The sequence below is a fragment of the Stegostoma tigrinum genome, chromosome 10, assembly GCF_030684315.1.
Source record: "Stegostoma tigrinum isolate sSteTig4 chromosome 10, sSteTig4.hap1, whole genome shotgun sequence".
Taxonomy (NCBI): domain Eukaryota; kingdom Metazoa; phylum Chordata; class Chondrichthyes; order Orectolobiformes; family Stegostomatidae; genus Stegostoma; species Stegostoma tigrinum.
Genome location: NC_081363.1, coordinates 81848527 through 81873817, shown reverse-complemented (window position 1 = coordinate 81873817; position 25291 = coordinate 81848527). Strand labels below are relative to the sequence as shown.

The window sequence follows — 25291 nt, the reverse complement described above, 5'->3', positions numbered from 1 at the left end:
GATCAGAACCAATTTCACAACAAGTCATGAACAAATTAGAATACTTTATGGTGCTCATCAGCAGCCCTGCACACTTGACAAATACCTAAAATTCTAAACTATGCATTCAAATAAAACTGAATTGCAATTAATTCAAATAGGGTGAAGCTGTAATAATGAAAGTACAAACAAATGATCTGCTTACCATTTGGGAAACACACACTGATAAGGAATGAGCATCTCTACAAAGTACAAGTCCCATGCAGTTCTGGATTGCTTCTAACATGTAAAACAGGCCATTAAAACCACAAACATTTGTTAAATTTAGCAAGCCTCACATAATTCGCATATGGAGTTACTGAATACCATGTTCATTCCATTATTGGTTGAGCTGTTTTTACTTGAACTATTTAATCCTCATGATTGTGTAGTAACCCTGACTTTGAAATACATCCAATAAAGCCTCATGCAGAATCCACCATTTTTGAAAAAAATGGAGAATTCATATTTAAAACATGTTATATTGAAGTCAGTTCATGAAATGGTGTATTACAATCCCCACAATTTATGCAACCACCAATAACTGCAATTTACTACCACCAACAGTTTGCTTTGTGCAAACATCCATGAAACCACAAGATGGAAGAAAGCAATCCATCGCTTTGCCCTCACTCTGAATATGCATCATTCTCTCGTTTCTCTGTTTCTGCCCCCTCAAAGTTTTTTTTTAAAATTATTCATGGGATGTGGACATCGCTGCCTGGTCAGCATTTATTGCCTGTCCCTCGCTGCCCTTGAGAAGGTAGTGGTGAGCTGCCTTCTTGAACCACTGCAGCCCCCTTGCTGTGGTTTGACCCAAAATAATGTTAGCAAAGGAATTCCAGAATTTTATCCCAGCGACACTGAAGGAATGGCAATATATTTCAAAGTTACGGTAACAAACTGCTTAGAGGGAAAGTTGCACGTGCTGTTGCTCCCATGCATGTGCTGCCGCTCCCATGTATGTGCTGCCCTTGTCCTTCGAGTTGGATGTGGTCATTGATATGGACAGTGCTGTCTAAGGACGTCATAGAGTCAGGGTCGTAGAGTCATACAGCACAAAACACACCCTTTGATCTGTCTAGTCCAAATTGAACAAGTCCCACCCGCCTGCTCCTAGCCCATATCACTACAAACCTTTCCTATTCGTGTACTTTTCCAAGTGTCTTTTAAACGGTGTAACTGTGCCCACATCCACTATTTTGTCAGGAAGTTCATTCCACATGTACACCAGCATCTGCATAAAAAAATTTGTCCCTCATGTCTTTTTTAAATCTCTCTCCTCTTCCGTCCATATTTAAATATGCTCCCTTGTCTTGAAATCCGCCATTCTAGGGAAAAGACATCTACCATTAACCCGATCTATACTGGTCATGATTTTACAATCCTCTATAAGATCACCTCTCAAGCTCCTACGTTCCACTAAAGGAAGGCCTCAGACCATCCAGACTTTAAAACTCAAACTTTCCATACTTGGCAGCATCCCGGTCAACCTCTTCTGAATCCTCTCTAGCTTAATAATATCCTTTTTATAACAGAATTTCTGCAGTGCATCTTATACTTACTACACACTGCTACTATTGACTGTCAATAATTTAACCTGATAACCCTGATAAACGCATGGTTGGTGCACTAAGACGAAGAAACAAGATAAGGGAGTATTCGATGAATGGCAGGATGCTAGGAGGCTCAGAGAAATAGGGGGATCTTGACCAAATGTTGATACAATATTCTTAAACATAATGTAAGAACTCAACTTCAAGATGATTTGTACCATGTTTATACTTTTATGGTTTATATTTTATAATAGGTATTGGTTGTTTTTTTTCTACCTCCAAACCTTTGAAAAGTTTTCAAATTTCTTTTTAACATAGGGAAAGGAGTGCCAAAGGAATATGCAAGAACAAAAAGGAAGAATTATGACTACAAAAAGCTTATGGTTAAGTAGCTATTCTAATTGTATACATTTATTACTGATATTAAAGCTATACGCAAGTTATGCTGACATCAGTGTATAGTGTGTAAGCTGTAAAGCTTACATAAATAGTTCACATATGAAATTCTGGATTCTCCTTACTTTGTAGCTGTTTGAGGCGGCACCTTGGCAGCAAATCCTTCAGGTGTCACCTTTTTTAAAAAGCCGAAAGAGAGAAAATCAAATTCCATTCCTACCAGTATTTTCTCTGCTTTAGCTTCACTGATGCCCTTGATATTTAGTAGTTCCTTCTTTGGAGCATAGGCCACTGCCTCCACTGTGTGGAAACCTGCTTCTTCCAACTTTTTTACATCATTAGCACTGATTCCACATTGCTGAGAATAAAAGGAGAGGCAGTTCAATTTCATATAAACAACAATCTCTTTTTAAAATCTGATCAATGCATGTTATTGCTAAAATATATGCGCACAATAAATCAGCTACTTGCAGTTAAGGAATTAGAGGTAAACTGGAACCAAGAACACCAAAAATACAATTTCATAAGATCTTTAATGGGTTTTAGAAATATGGAGGGAAGAGGCAAGGAGCTTAGAAGGGAATTTACTGAGCCAGAGAAGAGGCATTACAAACTTGTAGCACAGTTGTAAGAGGTGTGCAAGGATAGAAAGACCTGGAGGCTCACATGCATTTCTTTAGAAGGTGTCCGGACAGCTTGAGAAAGTAGTTAACAAAGTAAATGGGATCTTGGTTTCATAAATGGAGATAGGAGTATAAAATGGATCAGGAATGCTAAACTTTTTATCAAGTTCTGATTGGGCCTCAGTTAAATTTTTGGGTCCAATTCTGCTCATGATAGATTAAGAAGGATGTAAAGGTTCTTGAGAAGGTGCAGAGTATCCTAACTAGGATGTTCCAGAGCTTTAGGATTTTAGCTCCAAGGTTAGTGAGGAGAAGCTGGGCTGTTTCCTTTGAGAATGATGATTAAGGGGAGATTTTTAAAGGACTGCACAAGATTAGGACAAGTTTATACAAGTCAAAGAAGAGTTGTTTCCATTAAGTAACCATACAAAGACAACAGCAGAGTCTGAAATTTGTGACTCTATAGCCAGATGCAGCTTTTTAACAACCCATTTGCAGCTCCCAACAATTTTGAGTTTGATCAAATTAACATGGAGGAAAAAAGGCCTAAAAATGTCAAGAATAAAGAGGCATGTTCTTAAACTTTAAATCATTAGTTTCAAATAATTATTTTAATGAAGAAACATAGTTATGCTCTAAATAAACTGCTCAAGTGGTCTAACTAAAACATGAATATGTTTAATACCTTTGCCTCAAGAAACAAATTTTATTGCTAACCAATTTTGTTTCTAATACGGTCAAGATAATAAATTAGTTTGAACTTGCTGACACTTCTGTTTTAACCCAAATCAAGAGAATCAACAGCTGAGAAAATTCCCCACAACATTAGATAAAGTTTGTTTTCATGCAAATTATTCAAAATCATTACTTAAACTGTCAACAAATAATTCCATTCTTCAAAGTTAGGTCTTTTATAATTTTGATTTTTATTATTATATATCCTATTTATTATGAGGATAATGCAAGTTGAGACAACCAATGATTTCAAAAGAAAATCAGACAAACATGTGAGGAAAATAACACGTGCAGAGCTAAAATGATCAAGTGGAGGAATGGATCTGACTGGATTGCCATACACAAGATGATGATATGAACTAAATGGACTGAATTGCCTTTTTCATGGCAGGACTTGAACAATATGGGATCTCAGAAAAAATGGATACAGAAAGCCATTTTACTTTAAACCTAGGCAGTACAGGTATTCAAGATAACAAGGCGTAGAAGCTGGATGAACACAGCAGGCCAAGCAGCATCAGAGGAGCAGGAAAGCTGACATTTCGGGTCTGGGTCCTTCTTCAGAAATTCTGAAATGTCAGCTTTCCTGCCCCTCTGATGCTGTTTAGCCTGCTGTGTTCATCCAGTTCTCCACCTTGTTATCTCAGTTTCTCTAGCATCAGCAGTTCCTACTATCTCTCTCTCTCTCTGTAGAATAATTTATTCCATTTGTTTTGTGTCATCTGCTTTGGTGTCTGCTGCCACTGGATGGTAGTATTCTTACCTCCCAGTACAGGAAGCTGCATTTGCAAACATTTATTCAAAATCTTGAGGATAATCTGGTTTACACACTTCAGTTTCATGTTTCAGGAATATTTTGCTGGAAAACATGTTTCCATCTATCCTCTCAGATATTGGATCCCATGAAATTAGTCTAATAACAAGGAGCTTTCTCTGAGATTCTGCCAGTCGTTATTTCTCATGAACAAAACTAAAAAAAAACCAATTCTGAAGAAGGGTCCAGACCCGGAGCGTCAGCTTTCCTGCTCCTCTGATGCTGCCTGGCCTGCTGTGTTCATCTAGCTCTACACCTTGTTATCTCACTATATAGTATCACATTATTTATGGGACCTTGCTATATTCAGATTCGGTGTCTTTTTTTCTGGATTATAACAACAAACAGAAGCATAAAAATGTTTTCAGAACTGTATTATTTCAATGCAAGCATTTTACTAATTGATCTCTAAACTGTCATTTTCAGAAATGGAAGTGTAACATACTTCAACGTACCAACAAGTCACTGAACCGAAATACTGCCTAGGTAAAGTATGAAACCGTCCAATAGTTCCTCAGTCGGTAGAGAAACAGACAGTCGAGAGAAAGCAAGGACCAGAAGGAGCTCAGAAGTTCAGAAGCTCAGGAAGCAGGCGAAAAGGATAAGTAGTGAGGCCTTTGGAGTAAGGCTGAATTAGAGAGCTCGAAAGAAAGTGCCACAGTCAGGGAGAGACGTAAAAAGAAAACAGTATAAAGGGAAACTACTGATTGACTGGTAAGCCAAGTTAATAAGGGATACAGAACAATAGCATGATTCTGAAATTTGAGACTCCGGTGTCCAGGTACAATTCTTTAACATCCCATTTGCAGGTTCATAACTTTGGTATGAAAGAAGAACAAGTATGGCAAAGCAGCTTAGTTCTATCCATTGCAGTGCATTTGTCATGTGAAACTGCACACTGCTTCCATTTCCTGAATAAGTGTAGAAGCTGAAAGTGTCATCAGCTGGAGGAGTCCATTCTATGGATTTTGCATTTGGGCAGCTGCTGGGGGTTACATGTTTCATTTTAGGAAAAGCAGGCAGAAAGGTTGACCATGATACAGATAAAAAGATACTTGGTGGCTAGTCCCAAGTGCTATTCACTCCATAACCACTGGTCAAAAGCAATGTCAAGAGCAAAGCTTCTTCTGGGATGGGCAGCCACAGCTAAGTCCACAGTACCATGGGTGGCTTAACCATAATGATTATTTTTTAAATAACACTTAACAGAACAAAACAAGCGCACCTTCCTAAATTGTTACAGAAAGCAATTTTAGAACAGATTTGTTCATCAACAGAATTAAACTTGCATAGAACATTCAACAGAATATAAAACCTCCAGCCAGATGAATTTTATGTTCTTGCGTTCGTTATGCTGGACAGTGGATCAGTTTACATCACCTTGGTACCTCTCTGACTTCCTGAAGAACACTGAGGGGCACTTCTGGAACTCAGAGTTGATTTTGGGGAAATTTGAGCAATTTGAAAGATTGATCTATGTGCACATCATGTTTAGGTATATTGTGAATCCTTTTCTACAAATTTAACTGTAAGGAATAAGGGAGGAGTGGAGGATTAAACAACATTTTCTTCATCATGATGGTGCATGATGTTTTTGAGGCTGCGTTTAACAAGTGATGCCCAAGAGATCGCAGTGCTGTGGAATATGCTAAATTAATGAGATTCTGTACTCAGATTATGGCACAGCTAAGAATGAAGTTGAACTGAGAAGATCCTTCAAAGGAAGAGCTTGCCATATGAAGCTTGCAGATTACATTTTTTTGAATCAGCAAAACTGTCTCATCACCATAGGTATGGCGCAAATTTAGAAATCAAGCATCAGGATGTGTTTATAGGAGACTTTAGAAGAGACTACACATCTTGCCTTTTGAATTATAAACCGAAAAATGGATATTGGTCACTGTTACATCACTAAAAGATACTGGAAATTTTTTTTCCTCTACAACTTGAGGATCAAGTGGGATTGTTCGGTGTATAATTTTAGGTTCACAAGACAAGGTTACTTTGTGAAGCAGCGAAATGAAAACTTTTGAAAAAGGGTGATACCAGTAGTCTTTGAGTTAAGAAAAACTGCCTGACAACTGCCTTTCGATTGGTCCAGCTGCAATTTAGTAATACAGTGCAATCACAGATCGAGAAGCCTGCAAACAAGTATCTCTCACCAGTCTCCAAGTGAAAAGTTTTTAGGAATTTTATCTTAAGCCAATCAGCTATTAAACCTAACATCACCCATCACTCTGCAGACAACATTAAGTCACCATCACTTTAAAAAAAAGTCAAAGGAACAGTGAGAAACACTGCTGCCTGAATGACAAAATTTGTTTGTTCCTGTTTATACTATGGGTGGAAAACTGCGTGTGAAACTGTCAGTTTTTGTCAGTCTTGTACATGAATGAATGGTCATATGTTAAGGGTTTTAAAGAGGTAGTTGAAGTTTCATGTAAGTAAGTTGTTAAACCACTCCTTTAATTTTGCAAATCTACTGCCTGTATTGCGAAGATATTTTCCCGATTTTTTACCCATGAAATAGATTTGGAAACTTTTTTTTTAAGTTTGAGTTTTCAGCAGTATTCAGCTTTTCAGCAGTACTACCAAAAGCTTTTTTACAAAAGCAATTAAAGGGAAGGCTAATATGCCAATAGAATAGGTATTAAAGTTGATTTGTCTAATAAGCAATTCATTACCCTTCAGTAAAATGTCACATTAGAAAACCTCTGGTATTGGGCAAATTTCCCTGTGAAGACAGGCATTCAAAAAACACTAACTCTGACAGAAATGTTGGTGTAATACATTTTGATTGTGAAACTAAACTTATTAACATTCACAAAAAACTGTTGCACAAAATTAGGGTTTATGAGATTGAGAATAATTTATTAGCTTTTCCATTCAACACTCCTTCGCATTTGCATAAATCCCACTTGTCAGACCAAAGGCTTTATGAAGTCACCAAATGTTTCCTCTGATTTGGTGCCCCATTCCTTACCTCTTGTCTGACCTTTTATATTGAAAAGTATTTGACATTCACAATTGTTATTTGAATTCGGTCAGTACTGACAGAAAGCCAGGAAGCAGGCAGAATGTTAAGAGATTATATAATTTAAAATCCTAAACTAATGCAAGTTAAAGCGACAGCTGCTACTGCCAAGCAAAAGGTAGGTTTATTAAAAATGATAGGGGTTTAACAACAGCTCCATTCAAAATGACAGGGGCAATGTTTTAGCAAAGGGAGCTAGTAACAAAAACAGTTAAGAAAGGTTTCACAGTTGTCAAGAATTAACACACAACCAGCATTTAATGGAGATAGTAGGAACTGCCGATGCTGGAGAATTTTCTGAAGAAGGGTCTAGACCCAAAACATCATCTTTCCTGCTCGGCCTGCTGTGTACGTCCAACTATACACCTTGTTACCTCAGTATTTAACGGAAGTAGGTTTCCTTGCTCTGGGAACTGTTCATTTGATCACCACCCATCCCATCACTTTTTGATGAGTATATTTGTGCAGTCCTAGCCACAACTTGCACAATGATGTGCCGTTCATGCCCGCGTATGCTGGATATCAGGAAGGTTACTGTACTAAGCTCGCAAAGCTGAATTATCAAAATTAAAGGTAGGTCTAGAACAGGTCTGGTCCAATTCTTCAGTTAGTATTTTCATTAAAATTTAGAAACTGAAAACTAGACTGAATAGTTTGTCTGATATGAAGACAGATCTGTGGTGTTATCAAGGGGAAAATGGAAGAGAAATTGCAAATGACGGTTTACAAAGCTAGAACAGGGAGGAAGAGGTAGCAAAAATGCTTGTAAGCGTGGTTTCAATCCAAAACAATTGATTCTATCACTCTTTGTACTTGGGATTGGAGCTAAAGATGGAGGAAAGAAAAATGGGATTTGAGGAGACAGTTAAGAGATGAGACAACAAATACTCGGTGAATATTGACCAACAGCATAACTCTAAAATAGTAAATAGGATAGAAGATACAAAAAAAAAGTAAAGGAACAATATATTATTTTGGCATCGATAGATATGCCACAAAGGTGGGGGCCGCATGTAATAAGGGTGAAATAATCTGAGTATGAATTTCTCAAATTCTCATGACAAGCATTTCAATCTGGCATAAACACAGCCCAAGATGCTCTCTTCAAAACTTGAAAAGGCAAATTGCAAGTTTAAATGAAATTGCTGGAAAGCATGCTACATATTTTAAGTGGATATGGCAAGATGATTTTATGTACCATCATTACACTTGACCAAAATTTTTAAGGACTGAAGGACTAGACCAGGTCCATGAGCAAATTAGACTCAACAAATTAAAGAACTACAAGAAAAATGTCAAATTTGAGTTCCTTCAGACATCTCCTGTATGTCTCCAGTTGATGTTAAGCGGCATTAGTCGTGTGCAGTGGTTAGTCTGCTTGACACTTTTCATAATCCTAACCCTATCACAGCCCTCAACTCTGCCCATTAGTATACCACGAAAGACAGCAAAGTGCATTAGCCACCACGCCTACCAGGACATGTGCTCTTCTTCAGCAAGTATCATGTAGTGCCCCTTTACAGCAGAAGTTTCTTAGTTCTTCCTTTGTCATTGCTACCGTTGTGGAATTTTACCAATGGATCTTTTCTTTCTCCAGCCTACAGCAAATAACTTGAACTCTGACATAAGGCAGACACCACAGCTGTCTGGACTTTCACTCTTAGTGTCACACAACAGTGTCAATCTACCTCCTTATACTGTTTCCTACTACCACTTTGTTCCTTTTTGCTCTTTTTCACATGAATGGCATCTCGTACAACAGTGCCATAGTCAATTAGCTTTTAGTCTTCCATCCTTTAGTCCAACATACAAAATTAAGGTACCTCTCAAATCCTGGTTAAAATAGTATTAACTCAGAGGAGGCCTGCCCCAGATGCATGATATGCAGACCTGGAGTGTGGTTACATCCCAGTGCCAACTAATCAGACTTACGGCTATGGTAAATAGCTTCACTGTCTTTGGGTGACTTGGGAGAGAAGTAGCTAAGGAAGTAAACCCTGACAAAATACTGAGAGTGGAGTGCGCATAGATGGCAATTTTCAATTTATCAAGCAGCTTTCTGGTAACTCCACAGCTTGTAGAAAACTGTGCTGATTGATTCCCTTAACTTGAGGGCAACTTTAAGAGAGGAGACAGATGATAAATTGAGGCCCTGCACTTTAGTTTCAAAACTTGAGGCTCAGGTTTGAGGTACAGTGGGTTTTGCAATTGCAGTGTCTGCAGAACACTAGACAAGAAAGTCATGAATTGTTTTGCAAATAACTGCCGACAGGGATGTTTTTGTACATTTGGGGAGTGGGGGTGTGGAGAGAGAAGTTGGTTAGTTCAGTTGGCTTTGAATGCAGAGTAACAGCGTGGATTCAATTCCCACACCAACTCGGCTTAGCTGGATGCTATTTCAAATGGCAATCATACATCTCAGGAAAAAAATTGCCTGATTTGGCCAGCGAACAATACAAGAGGGTGTAATTGCAAATGAGGTAGTACGAGGACTCTGAAGACAGGACTGGAAGACTCTCAGCTTTTCTAAATGTCTTAACAGATTTGTGGATTTTTAAGTTTGCTTGGCTGAGAGTGAGGACTAAAGGATAGAGGACTAAAAGCTAATTGACGACAGCACTGTTGTACGAGATGCCATTCATGTGAAAACGAGCAAAAAGGAACAAAGTGGTAGTAGGAAACAGTATAAGGAGGTAGATTGACACTGCTGTGTGACACTAAGAATGAAAGTCCAGACAGCTGTGGTGTCTGCCTTATGTCAGAGTTCAAGTTATTTGCTGTAGGCTGGAGAAGGAAAAGATCCATTGGTGAAATTCCACAACGGTAGCAATGACAAAGGAAGAACTAAGAAACTTCTGCTGTAAATTAAGTGCTAAAGTGAAAAGCAGAACTTCAATTGATAATCTCTGGATTTGTACCTCAGCCAAATGGCGTAGGGAAATAAGTTTAGAGAAATTAATGCTTGGCTCAAAAGCCCGTAAAGGAGAAGTAAGTTTTGCTAAGTGGTGAGGTTACAGAGGTTTATAAAATCATGAGGAGCATGGATGGGGTGAATAGTCAAGGTCTTTTTCTCAGGGCAGAGGAGTCCAAAACTAGAGGGCATACGTTTAAGGTGAGAGAGGAAAGATTTAAAAGGGACCCAAGGGGCAACATTTGCACAAAGAGAGTGGAGTGTCAATGGAACGAGCTGCCAGAGAAAGTGGTGAGGTGGGTATAATTACAGCATTTAAAGGGACTGGATGGGTACATGAATGGGAAAGGCTGAGAGAGATTATGGGCCAAATGCTGGCAAATGAGACTAGATCAGTTTAGGATATCTGGTCAGCGCGGACAGGTCAGACAGAAGGACTGTGCTATATGTCCAAGGGACCTGGCATCAGTACTTGGAAACTGAGACCTATACCATTTGGATAATCTATACCTGAACTATGCTGAGACTGGTGTTCTAACTTGCTGCATTAGTTGGCAAGTGGAAAGAACGTTAAACTAAACAAGCGGCAACGAGGATTCCAACTTGGGTGGATGCAGCAAATCAACGGATAGAGTTGAGGCAGGAGAGCAAAGTGGTAATATGGGAAAAGAAGGTCAGAGAAGGACAGAGAAAAATTAAATACACCACCAGTAAAGACTAGTGTCAGAACCCATGCAGATGTTTCCTTTTTTTATATATAAATTTTGGCTTGGAGCTGTGACCTGTGAAGATATCTTTAGAGTGTGTGCAGTACCTTGGTCTTAATAAATGGAACGAACAAGCTGCTTGTTTGAGAGGCCAGGCCTGGGAGTTAATTGCAGGTTGGCTCTTGATCAAAGGACTCTATAGAATCTTAGAACATGGAGAGAGCAGTATGTTTAAACAGACAGATGTTTTACCATTAATAAACTCAGTACCCGTGAATTGGCACCAGAGCCTAGGAGAGAACACAGTCATGATAATTTGAATTATAGACATTAGTTAGATTGCTTTGTTGTTTAATTTTGTTCTGCCAGAGTTACTGTATTGTTAACAAATTATTAAATATTTTGTTTAGGCTTGGTTATTCAAAAATTCTAGTCAGGAACCATTGGGGTCAATTTTGAGGGTCTTTGAAGGTTTTAACTTTACTGTGATGGGAATAGAGGTAGAAAAGCTGAAATGATTCAGCTGTTGTCTCTATGTTGGTACAAATAGATGCAACGAAGTTCACAAGTCAACAAAATAAAGGTTTTGTACTGGAATGTGAATAGCATTCATAAAATAAACATATTGAAGGCACACACTGGAGTAAATAAGATCTGATAGCCATTATGGAAATGTGGCTGCATAATGACGTGGATTGTATCCTGAACGTTATGGCATATGAAACAGGCAAGAAGAAATGGGAGCTGGATAATATTAGAGGGGTGGCATCAGACACGGCATCGATGCAGTGGTGAGAGATGACTCTCATTCAGAAGGTCAGACATAGAATCTACTTGGGTGCAAATGAATAACAACAGGGGAAAGTCATCACTAACAGGAGTAATCTACAAACCCCCCTAACAGTAACCACATGTAGGACAAAATATAAAAGAAGAAATATAAAGGAATGGCAATAATCATGGGCAATAAATTGGAAAAATCAAGTTGGCAATAGTAGCCTGGCTGAGATGTTTGCAGAATACTTTGAGATTGGTTCCAGATGGATCTATCAGACAGTAAAATAGATTACATATGGCATTGCGTAATGAGGTAAGATTAATTAATCACTCAGAGTAAAGGCAACCCCAAGGCAGTAATGATCACAATATGAATGAACTTTACATCAGACTAAAAGGGAGATGTTTGGGTCTAAGTCTAGCATTTTAAACTTAAATAAGGGCATGGAAGTTGAGCTAGCCGCAGCGAACTGGTTACGAGGCTAGGACATATATCACGACAGCAGCAGTGGCAGACATTTAAGGAAATCTTTCAGAATACTCAGAATAAGTGCATTCTGATCATGGAAAAATTTGCCCAGGGAGCGCCCATCAGCCATTACAAACTAAATTAGTTAAGGAAAGCATCAAACTTTAGGGAAAAAGCATACAATTGCGCAGAGATGAGCATTAGGTCAAGTGACTGGTCACAATATAAAGAATTGAAGAGAATGATGAATTGATCATTCAAGAGAAAATGAATCTGAACATGATAGGAAGCTAGCTAAAAACAAAGACAGATAACAAGACCCTCTACAGGTAACTAAAATGGAAAAGAATAAATAACGAGTGGTGAACCATTTAAATCAATTACTTAGATGAGAGAAGCATAGGACTCTTGTGGCACGTTCCTACTTCTGAATGAGGAGACTTGGGTTCAACTTCCAATTGGTCCAGAAGTGTTTAATCAGAAAGCAATAGAGGTACAGCCAATTAGGTGGAGGTTGATTGACTCACTTGCCAAAGAAAAGTTTAAAATAATCAGGTGTAGATGGGAATGTGGAACTTGCTAAACAAACAGACCAGCCATGACCTTATTGAATGACGAAACAAGCGATGGGAACCGAACAGCCTATTTTTACTTATAATTTGTACTTTCAATGTTTACTTATTTTCCTTTTGACAATACTAGCAATGATGTCAGAAGTGTCCTGATGTATTGGTCTCCAACTATTTTTTCAGCTCTGCACTTTGAAAAGGATGTTCCAGCTTTGTGGTTTATGTTAGCACAAGAAGGGTGATAATGTTCAATTCAGAATTGACACACATCCTCGGAACGATCTCCTAGATTGGTCAAAGATCTATCTATCCAGGCGCTATCAAAGATCAAGCTTTTACGTAACACTCACCTCCAAACGAGATATAGCTTGTGGTCCAAAATTTTCCTCTTCGCCTCCAGCATTCTCTTCAGTTCTCATTTGCATTGCCATTTTGGAACATCAAGTAGAGAAACTGAAATGTAAACAAAAAGTTATAACTAAAGAAGTTTTATGAAGACAGCACCAATATTTCAGCAGTTCTGCCATAACTGCTTGTACCAAACCAAATCAATTCTCAAACACAGAACAGGCTGCTGCAAAAAAAGGCAGGCTCAGAGATTTTAAAAAAGCCAGTAAAATGAATTAACATTGTAGACATATCAGGCATCTTGAAGACAAATCACATTCCTTGGACTTCATTAAGAATTTGACTATATTGACAACATAATTATGAACAGGACAATAAATATGTAAATCATTCAATATTCCTTAAAAGGCCTCACTAACTAGACAGTATCAAACTTTAAATATGTGCTATGTGCACTCTTTTAAGAGTTATATAAATAAATTCAAGATAAGTTTAACAGAGGTTCACAGAACACTGACTCTGCTAAAATTGAGATTTATAAGATTGTTTTGCCTGGGACTTTGTCTTTAAATTTAAGGTAAAATGAGGAGTATCACGCAAATTAAGGTCTGCCTGATAGTGAGCCTGAACAATTTGATTGTTAGAGATCAAAGGAAGGCTTTAAAGAAGGAAGAAGGAACAAGGTATTTATATTTGAGACAATGGCTACAGCCTGTGTGTTAACAGTGGAAATGGAGTCTCAAAAGTCCCAGAAACGTGTTGAGAATGTTGAGTTATAAACAAATTGTTCACTTAGTTCAAACGTGATACAGAGTTAGGCTCTCCATGACAGTTAATTAGCATTTACACTTAAATACAAGGTTGATATGGGATAGAGAGTAGAGACAGCCTTTGTAAAGATTGGGTTACAGGACCTTCTTGACTATCACAGTGGATCTGCTTGGATCTGCTCAGATTGAAGAGAACAGATTTATGTGGAGTTCAAATGAGGCCAAAAGATGTGCTACAAATATTCTAGCTCCAGCTAGAAATGTGTGCAAGGAAAGAAAACCTCAAGGAAATTCGGTTCCAAGTTGAGAAAGTAACAGAAATAAAACTTCGGGGATAAGAATCACTTCGGATTGATTCCGGCAAAACAGAATACCTACATAAAAGACAGGGGAATGAATGCCTATGAAGAATGTTGTTTTTAGTTATACTATAAATAACGGGGGAACATTCCACTATGTGGTTCAAATTACAAGCTATGAAGGTAGTGTTTTAAATTATTTATTTGACTGTAAACATCTTAAAATATGAAATCAATGTCATTCCTTCAGCTATTTATTGAAAATTCAAATGTCTTTTCAAGTTTTTAGACTCTCCAGGGATTTCATTGAGGAACACTGGAATGGTCAAATAATTGAAAATCACGAAGAGGTTTGCATTCAAGAAGAAAGGCTCAATAGTTGGCGGAATCTTGATCATTAAGAAACTAGTGGAATCAGAGGTAGACTAAAGAACAACAATATCTAGATATCTACTATTAACATACATTCAACAATGAATTCATAATGGCACTTCGTTAATTTGAGTTTCCAAGCCCCTTCTCAAAGATATCATCTTAAAAATTTGACCTAATATGATTAAGTTCAAAGTTTAAAATCAGGACCCAGTTCTCGATTTACTCATGAGAACACAGAATAATTTTAATACTTTATCAAAGTTTTTGAGATAAAAGCTGCCCAAAATTGTTGCAACTTCTTGGGTTTTGTTTAAATAATAACATACGGTAATGTACACAAATTTCCACAACAACTTTGTAGAACAGTCATCCGTGGGTTGTGCTCACGATGGTTGCAGCATTATTCAAATTCTTTCCACCACTTTTGAAAACGATATTCTTTTACATGAAAGGACCAAACTAATTTTGGATTATGAGTATGTTAGTGTAGTGATTGTAGTGTGATCAGCCAGGTGGACCTCATATAACATGATTTCCCTAACTGGGCCTATTAATCTGGTCCAATCGGGGAGCCCTGGCTGACAGATAGCAAAGCTTCTATTCATTCTGAGAGCTGGCTCTGAGGAAGCTGGATCAGTGTCAAGGACTTTCCATATGTAAATAAAGTGTGACTTGGTGACAGGATATTGACCTCTGTGGAGTTATTTCAGTGGTGATGACAGAAAATCACAGTCCTGAAGAAATTTCGCTCACAACAATCATCTTTGAGCTGTGGTATGTATTTCTGGCATCATGCCATCACTTGGGAAACTTGACTGGCTTGATCCTTTCCTCCAAAGAGTGGGTCCAGTATGTGGAAAGAACGCATTACTTTCTGCCAGGCAAATGATATTGGGGCAGAAGAAAAGCAATGAGTAATTCTCTTGAAACCTTGTGGACCCACAGCTTTCTTTTTTAGTTGTTAGAAAATGCAACAAGTGGAACTTATGACTTGCAGGATATTCCAGTGGAAGTGGACACCCTTGCCAGTCCATCTGAGTTTGTGGAACATTATTTGAGCGAAGGCAATTGTATAGCCTCACTCGGGATATATCCTGAACAGAGACACCCTAGGTGAGCTCACAGCAAAACCCTAAAACAAAGCCAAACCTTGGCCAAACAGCCATAATTTTCTTCAGGTGGCAAGCCATTGCAGCTGTTGAGGGTATACAGACTCGACACAATGGAAGAGTCTCACTAGATCTAAACTGAATAAGAGAACTCGTAGGTCGGTATTCAAGAGAGTGCACATCCTGGAAAGTCCACCTACATCTGGTTTAGAACAGTTAAACTGCTTAGCAACATCCAAATCAGAACTAATTAAAATAAATGTCTGGCGCAATGGCCATCGAATTCTAGCTCGACACCAACATTGCCGTTTCAGCAATAGCAGAAATGATCTTCAACAAAATTCACCCATGCTCCAACCCTTAAGTCTGCACAAGACCTCTGCTAGACTAAGAACCTATATTGAGAAACCCTTATAGATTAAGTGTACAACTTCAGTTTGGTCTCTTCTGAGAAGCAGCTGGTTCAGTTACCACTGACTGTAGTAAAAAATCCTGGACCCATACTAGGGCAAAATTGATTGAGAAAGATTCATCTAGATTGGCTCAATGCTTTTCATTAAGAAAATGGCCGCGAGAGTGAAGTCCTAATGAAATTCCCAGAGGTGTTTCAGGAAGGTCTAGGAACTATCAAAGTGGCCAAGATCACGTTTCATGTTGACCAGGAAGCTATTCCACGATTCTGCAAGGCTCAGTGCCATTTGCCTTACGAGAAAAGCACAGGCAGAAATCAGAACATTGCAAAGCAAAGGAATCAACTAACTTGTACGGTGGGCTAAAAAGGCAACATCAGTCATACAGACAGTGAAGCCCGAAAGGTCGGTTCACCTTTGTGGACATTGTAAACAAATGGCTAACCATTGTTCTCAGCTGGATAAAGACCCAATCCCTTGCATATAGGATTTACACGCAAAGCTGACGGGAGGGGCAGAGGGTACTATCCTTCATGAAGCTGGACATGAGCCATGCATACTTACAATTGCAGTTAGATAAGGATTCCCATTATACGATTAATACTCTCAATGGTTTGTACCAATATATGATACTGCTACTGGGGTTATCATCACCCTGTGTAATTTTTCAGTGGATGATGGAGAACATTGTACAAGATCTACCTAAAGATGCCATTTATCCAGATGATGTGCTAACCACAGGGATGACCAAATGGAACACTTGGAGAACCTGGATGTTTCTCCCAGGCAGGCGTATATCTTAAAAAAAGGTAAAAATGTGTATTCCATGCACCCCAAGTGATCTGCTTGGGCTACTAACTCAAACAGACCAGGTTACACCCATTGGAAGATAAAGTGAGGCCTCAGTTTCCACAGCTGCACCAGAGTTTACGTCTTTCCTTGGTCTGATGAGTCATTACAGAAAATCCATACGTAACCTGGTCTCCATCCTGGCACCTTTGCATCAACTCTTACGAAACAAAAGGGCCAGCCTTGGAAGTGGTCACGTAGCCAAGCCATAACATGCATGGGAGTGAAGAAACAGTCTGCAGCTTCATTAGACAGCAAACTGTCCCAGCTCCTATTTAATTATAGGACCACCCCTAATGTAAATGCAAGGTTAGCTCCAGCAGAGTTGCTAATGGAGAGAAGACTTGGCATCAGGTTAAATCTGATCTTCCTGGACCAGGTGGGGAGGAGTTTGGCATAAGAACCATGGAAATGGCTCTGCATGGGTAAGAGGCATGGTTGATGTGAGGTCAGGTCCAGTGACATATAAAGTTCAGGTAGATGCAGACCATATGAAAGCTGCAAACTTGCAAACAGTACAGAGCAAAATGTGCTCGCCACCTCACTTGCTTTTCCAACCGTTCCAGAACCCATGGGTTCTCCCTTTCCATCGAGCACTGAAGATACCTCAGAATCTGAAGTGGGCATGGCAGATGTTGCCAGCTCGATGCCTTTGCCGTCTGAAGAGATCTATTATCGATCTTAGGTGGAATTAAACTTCCAATGATATCATTCAAAATACACAAGAGTGCCCTTATCCTCGAAACTCTAAGATCTGGAAATCACCCCCGAAACCTCTTCATCTATGTCTTCTGAAAAACCTACCTCTTTAACCAAGCTTTTGCCAATCACTGATGTGACTGGATGCCGTATTTTGCTTTAATACTATGCTTACCTTATAACAAAGGTATTATGTAGCCAAGTTATTGTAGTAAACAATATTCTTGAAATAGATTTAATATTCTAATTCATTGCTGGCTCTGGGATCACACTGTACACAAATTGACTACAATAACACAAAGTTTCAGAAAGGACTTCAATGGCTATGAATGCAATAACATCCTGAGGCTGTGAAACATGCTAGATAACTACACATTTCTTTTCCCCCTTCAATGGCACAAATAAATTATGTGGAATGCTTTAAATTAGGGGTGTCAAACATTTGGCCTGTGGAAGAGTTCATAGGGCCCAAACATGTTATGTAAAGTCTCTCACACGCTCCTTTTTCATAGCTTAGGATACTAATTTGCATCACAGGAGCACTCCCTACCATTAGCCATAGGTTTCTCACATTCGGAAGGAAAACAGGAACAATTTTTCAAACAACATTTTTCACTGGGTAAACAGTGGTTAAGGCTGCAATTTGTGAACTATGGGGAGATTCAGTGAAATAGTAACAGAGACAATGAAAGAGTTGAGAGTCTTCAATTCTGAGGAGGATGAGGGTGCTTTGGAATTGATAAGAGCCCACGGAAAGTCCCAAAGTTCTCAACAAAAGCGTAAATCAATAAACACAGCCACAAAAAGATAGGTGATGACAACTCATCTTAATAGTGGTTTGGGAGGCAAACTAATTTCACAAGGAAAGCTCCAGAGCTTTGGTTCAGGCAACTGAAGACACTTCAAGTCACCAATTATGAAATATTTAAGACCAGAAATGCACAAAGAGACCAGAAGTGAGGAGGAGAATATTCAAAAACTCAACAGGATGGAGGTAGTTAGAGAGATAGGAAGGGGCAAGGCTGTGGAGAGATTCAAAAACAAATAAGAAATTTAAAGTGTGTTATTGTCAGATAAGTCAGGAAGGCTGAGTACGGGATGGATGGTCTGAGTCAAGGTACAGATACTTGAGATTTGGATGGTAGTGTGGGAGGTCAGCTATACCCAAGTCAGGAAAGGTAATATTGGAGGAAATTAACAACAGATGAAGAAAAGTACAAAGTTCGGTACAGCACAGGAACAGGTCCTTAGGTCTTGCAAGACTGAGCAGACATATGACGCTTTTCTAAACTAAAAATCATTTGCCTCTATGTGGGCCATATCCCTCTATTCCCTGACTACTCGTGTATCAGTCAAAATGCTTCAAACGTTGCTAACTCTATCTGCTTCTACCACTTCCTCCAGTAAAATATTCAAAGCACATATCAGCCTTTATGTTAAAAAAAATTGCCGCTCATTTCCTTTAAACTTTCCCCTTTTTACCTTAAATCTATGTCTCCTAGTCAGAAGTCACACAACACCAGGTTATAATCGAACAGCTTTATTTCAAATCTCCAGTTTTTGCAGAGCTGCTCCTTTGTCAGATGAAGGCAGATTTCACCTGATGAAAGTGCAGCACTCCAAAAGCTACTGATTGTAGATGATCAGCCATGATCATAATGAATTGTGGTGCTGGCTCAAAGGGCCGAAAAGCCTACTCCTGCACCTATTGTTATTGTCTTGTGATTTCAAATAACCCGTTGGACTACCTGGTGTTGTGTGACTTCTGACTTTGTCCGTCCCAGTCTAAGACCAGCACCTCCACATCTATGTCTCTTAACAACTGACAATTCCATCCTGAGAAAGACTCCGACTATCCATCCTTTTCGATTCTGTAAACTTGAAGCAGGGCACTCCTCAGTCTCCAAAGTTCATGAGAAAACGAATCAAATTCATCCAATCTCTCCTGACAGCTAATACCTCCAAACCAGACAGTATCCTGATAAATCAGAGAAATCAAGGTGTAGAGCTGGATGAACACAGCAGGCCAAGCAGCATCACAGGAGCAGGAAAGCTTGATGTTTCGGGCCTTCTGCAGCAAAGACAAAGTCCTGAAAACTCTGCTGCCTACCTGGTGGCAAGGTTAAGCACATCTCTCTGGGGAGAAGAACTTGGACTGGGATGATAAAGGTTCCAAGTTGAGGTCTACGTATGTAGCAAGACCGACCGAGAAGTGGGAAAGAGGCACGACTGAGGGATCACAAGCAGCTTGGGCTAAATTTAAAAAAGCAGAACTACAAAGATAATAATCTCAGGATGATTACAAGAGCAACATGCAAATTTGCACGGGGTAAAAAATTTGAGGAAAATGCATGGCTCAAAGGTTGGTGTGAAAGAAATGGGTTCCAATTCTGGGGCAATGACACTAGTACTGGGGAAAGAGAGCTGTTCCGTTCAGACAGACCTCATTGGAAACATGCTGAGACAAGTGTCCTGGCAAATCGTGTAATCAGGCTGGTGGAAAAGGCTTTAGGCTAATTAGTGGGGTGGGTGGGAGAATTCAACTGAAAATCTAAAAATAAACTAGAGATCACTGCTGACTGACTCCTCATATTCACCTTCCTGTCCTTATCTCGTAACCCTCAATTCCATTACGGATCATGAAACAATCTTTCTCAGCCTTAAATATAAACAAGGACTCTGCTCTCACAACTCTCTGTGGCAAGAAATTCCAAAGATTCATAATCCTCTGGAAGAAGAAATTCCTCCCCGCCCCAGTTTCAAATTGGGGCCCCTTCATTCTGACACTATGCTTTCTGGTCTTATGGTCTTTCCCCATTCTCCCATGTGGGGAAGCATCCTGCTAGTAAATACCCTGTTAAGCCCCCTAAGAATCCTATATGTTTCAAAGAGATCACCTTTCATTCTTCTAGGCTCCAGTGACTAGAGTCTCAATCTGTTTCGCCTTTGCTCATAAAACAATCCCTCCATACTGGGGATTATCCACTTTCAGGGAACATTGCTTGAACTGACTCCAATGAAATAATATCTTTCGTCGGATTAGGGGACCAAAATTGCACACAGTTGACAGATGTGGTCTCACCAGCACATTATACAGTTTCAGTACTCTTATTCTCCTACTCTTAGTCCCTAGTCTTATTCTCCAAACTCCTTTACATTGAGCCATCATTCTATTAGCCTTCCCAATTACCTACAGTGTGTTTGGTTCCAGGTACCTCAAGTCCCTTTGTGCTTAATCCTTCTATAGTTTTTCTCCATTTAAATGATATTTTACTCTGTTGTTCTCCATTTCAAAATAAGCAACTTCAAATTTTCCCAGGTTATACTCCATTTGCCAACTTTTTGCTCACTTATTTGAACTATCACTAGTTCCCTGTAAACTGTAAACCTCTGCGCAACTTGCCTTTCCACTGATTTTTGTATCATCTGCAAATCTGGCTACAATCCAGCACATTCACTCCTTCCTCCAAGTCCTTCAGATATATTGTGAACAACTGCAATCCCAGCACTGATCCTGTGGAACTCCACTGGTCATGGGTTGCCAAACTCAAAACAATCCCTATTCCCATTTGCTACTGCATGACTTTTAGCCTATCCATGTCAATATACTTCGTTAAACACCATGGGTTTTAATCTGATGGCTCACCCTTTGGTGAGGTGCCTTGTCAACCACCTTCAGGAAGCCCTAATACAACACATCTACTGGTTCACTACCCACTCGGGGTGAGACTTCCTCAAAAAACTCCAATAAAGTACTCAGATACGATTTCCCTTTCACAAAAAGTCATGCTGACTCTGCTTGATTTTCCAAATGTGCTGATGTTGCTTCCATAGTAATTGATCTCAACAGATGTCAGGCTAATCAGCCTAAAGATACCTGCTTTTTGCAGCCCCCTCTTTTTTTTGAATAGTCATGTCACATTGGCAGTTTTCGATTCCTCCACTACTTCTCCTGAATCCAAGGATTTTTGGAAAATTACAACCAATACATTCAGTATCTCTGTAGTTACTTCTTTGAGGATTCTTAGCCTCATTAGTGTGCTAATACTACTTCTCTAATGATGGCAATGGTACTTAATTCCTTCCCTGTATTCTTCTGAGTTTATGAGATGCTTGAAGTACATTCCACTATAAAGACTAACACAAAATATTTCACTCTGTTGCTATTTCTTTGTTCCCTCTAACAGCTAGGAGTATTGTGTATCGTTCTAGAATTGACATTATAGAAGGGATGTAAATACACTGGGGAAGGTTCAGTGGAGATTTACCAGGATGTTGCCTGGGCTGGAGAATTCTAATTATGAAAAGAGATCAGATAAAATGGGTAAAAACTGAAAGAACTGCTGATGCTGTACATCAGAAACAAAAACAGAAATTACTGGAAAACCTCAGCAGGTCTGGCAACATCTGCGAAGAGAAATTTTTTTCAGATTAGATTTCTTACTGTGTGGAAACTGGCCCTTTGGCCTAACAAGTCCACACCACCCCTTGAAGCATCCCACCAAGACCCATCCCCTGATAACCCACACACCCCTGAACACTACGGGCAACTTAACATGGCCGATCCACCTAGCCTGCACATCTTTGGACTGTGGGAGGAAACCAGAGCACCCAGAGAAAACCCATGCAGACACGGGGAGAATGTGCAAACTCCACACAGACAGTCCCCCGAGGCTGGAATCAAATCTTGGTCCCTGGCGCTGTGAGGCTGCAGTGCTAACCACTGAGCCACCATGCTGCCCAATCAGAGTTAACGAGTGATCCTTCCTCAGAATTGTTCTGTAGTTTCTCTTTTTGTTTCAGATAAACTTGAGTTGTTTCCCTTAGAGCAGAGCAGACTGAGGAGACAAACATAATTCAGATAAATAAAATTATGAAAGGCATTGACAGGGTAATCAGGAAAAATACTTTTCCTCTTGCAGGGATCAAAGACTGGGGGCACAGATTCAAAGTAAGGGGAAGGCAATTCAGAGGAGATGTGAGCAAAGTATTTTTTTAAACCAGAGGGTGGTGAGAATCTGGACCTCACTGCCTGTAAGGTTGGTCATGGCAGAAATCCTCATAATATTCAACAAGTATTTAACTGTACACTTGTGATGCTAATGCATATCAGGTGTTGGAAAGTGCAATTAGAATAGTTAGGTTGCTGATGTGATTCAGTGCGCTGAAGGGCATTTTTCCGATGCTACAGCCGCAATCACAGAAAACACAACTAACTACAGACAAGTTATTAACATATATTATGGGAAAAGAATGTAACAGCAGAGCATTTAGAAACTCACACTATAATCAAGCAGCATCAGCTTGCCTTACAAATTTCTTTGCTGATGGTACTAAGGAGTGTAGATAAAGAGGATGCAGTGGATACAATATATGTTTCTCATAAAGACATTTGATAAGGTACTAGCATGGTGAAGAATGTGCTAAATCATCAACAACACAGTTGAGATAAAGGGGATATTATCAGGAAAGGGGATATTATCAGCTAAAGGTTGCTAGTGGAGTGCCAAAATGATCAGTGCCGTAGCCACAATGATTTACAATATACGTTAATGATTTTGGATGATGGAAACAAACATACGATCACTAAGTTTGAGGATGGCACAAACAGGTGGGAAGGCAAGAAGTGCAAATGAACAAGTAGTCTACAGAAGGATACAAATTGATTAAGAAAGTAAGGAAAAACTTGGCAGTTGAAATATAATTCGGGAAAATGTGAGGTTATGCACTTTGGCAGGAATAATACAAGAGCTAAATATTATTCAAATGGGGCAAGATTGTGGAAAGCTGCAGCATAGTGTGAATTAGAGTCCTAGAGCATTAATCACAAAAAACTAGCATCTAAGCTTTGTTAGTAATAAGGAAGGCACAGCCATTCCACTGCAGCAGGCATTACAATGTAGCCAACTTTCGAACTCAAGGCCTTGCTGACGGATTGAAGGCCTCTGGATCGACCCTGTCCCTTGCCCAGATCCTCTCGCACCAGCCTGTCGCCGTTAACAATGGCAGGCAGACGGTGGCCAAAGGACAACAAGCTTTAGTGGGGGGTGAAGTGGGGAGTAAGGGAAGTGTCAACAGGCTCCCGGGCTTATACCCTCCGTCGGAGACCGCGACCCCGCCTCTCTTAAGGAATTCGCTGCTTTTACCTGAAAGGCAGAGGCGGCTACTGTGGCTGTCCGTTAAAGCGGGCACGGTCCGCTCGCTCCCTCTGCGTCTCCACTCGGCTCAACTCTTCCAAAACGCGCGCCACTTCTCAGTGACGCAGCCACGCAAGCCGCAAACGTTCGCGGAGTAAAATGGAGCGTGCGCGTCTGTTGTCGCTGTCTGAGAGAAGAGCGCGCCTAGGCCGAGGACACCGGCCATTTTGGGCAAAGCCGTTGGCCGTCAAGAGCTACCGAGATGAATGGATGAGATGGTCTGCGTTGGTGATGTTGACTGAATAAGACTGCCAGACCCGTATCAAACCTGCTTTTGGTGATGTGGATAGAGTAGACCATATAATCCATTTATGTGATGATGGTGCCACCCTTGGTGTGCCAAGACGTTGACCTTCCAGCCTCACATTTGTGCCATCTGTAAGACTGATTTTTCTTTGTTATCCAGTTAGAATAGTCAAGGTTTTTTTTAAACTAGCGCTGATGCAGTGGACCTTTTTCCTGTGCTGTAGACTGTGCCGTTGTGACTCTGAGGAAGAGTCACTGGACCCAAAACGTTAACTGCTATCTCTCCACAGATGCTGGCAGCGCTGCTGAGCTTTTCCAGTAATTTCTGTTTTCAATTGTTATGACTCAGGCCTCGTTAATTTCATTCGAGGATATTCTTGGGAGAGCATCCAGTGAAGTCATTTGGGTAGAACTGCGAAATAAGAAAAGGGATAATTATCTTATTAGGTACTATAGCACGCCCTCCCCCCAAGTGGTTAGTGGGAAATTGAGAAGCAAATCTGTAAGCAGGTCCCAGATATCTGTAAGGATGGTAGGGTTCTAATGGTAGGGGACTTTAACTTTCCAACTATAGCCTGGGACTACCATTGTATTATGGACTTGGATGGAGAGGAATTTAAGTATATACAAAATTTTCTTCTTGGGTATGCGGATGTACCTTCTAGAGAAGGAGCAAAACTTGACCTCTTCAGAGAATGCTGAGAATTTCTTACATCCATGAGTAGCGGTAAACCTATTCAGAGGATTGTTCTTCCTCTTGCCATGTGAAGATGAATGTTTTGAATCTTAGATTGATGCAGAGTGACTCTCAAGAAACTGTCTCTCCCTCCCCCCTCCACCTTCCCCTCCATCCCAACCATCCGGCTGTATAGGCTCCGGAGGCACAATATGAGATGATGTTCCTCCAGTTTGCGTGTGGCATCACTGTGGCACTGGAGGAGGCCCAGGATGAACATGTTAGCAAGGTAGTGGGAGTGGGTGGGGGAGTTAAAATAGTACCTGTTAAGATGTTGTTGATTACAGCGAACAGAGCACAGATGCTCCGTGAATCAGCCATCCGCTTAACGGAACTTGTGCTTATCCTCAACAACTTTTCCTTTAACTCCTCCCACTTCCTACAAAATGAAAGGGTGGCTATGGGCACCCGTATGGATCCGAGATATGCCTGCCTCTTTGTACGATACATGGAACAGTCCCTCTTCCGCTGTTACACTGTCACCATCCCTCACCTCTTCCTCTGCTACATTGATGTCTGTATCGGCACTGCTTCGTGCTCTCATGAGGAGCTTGAACAGTTAATTAACTTTACCAACACCTTTCACCTCCACCTGAAATTCACTTGGATCATCTCCAATACCTTCCCCCCCCCCCCAACTTCCT

General features: G+C 40.1%; 1 protein-coding gene and 1 long non-coding RNA gene across 2 annotated transcripts in view; one reads left to right on the top strand and one right to left on the bottom strand.

Moving 5' to 3' along the window:
• Window positions 1-24171, bottom strand: part of rad51 (RAD51 recombinase) — a 76792-nt gene extending 52621 nt beyond the window's left edge. Inside the window, exons 1-3 of the mRNA XM_048537759.2 lie at window positions 23615-24171; window positions 12960-13062; window positions 2191-2328 (exon numbers count right to left, since the gene is read on the bottom strand). Coding sequence (XP_048393716.1) covers window positions 2191-2328; window positions 12960-13040 — 219 coding nt within the window. The 5' untranslated portion in view covers window positions 13041-13062; window positions 23615-24171. The remainder of the gene's footprint in view (window positions 1-2190; window positions 2329-12959; window positions 13063-23614) is intronic.
• On the top strand, window positions 1891-14411 carry LOC125455601 (uncharacterized). Its single transcript, XR_007248277.1, has 3 exons — window positions 1891-1957; window positions 4569-4628; window positions 14309-14411. It is a non-coding gene; the product is annotated as an uncharacterized LOC125455601 (long non-coding RNA).
• Window positions 24172-25291: the final 1120 nt, after the last annotated feature.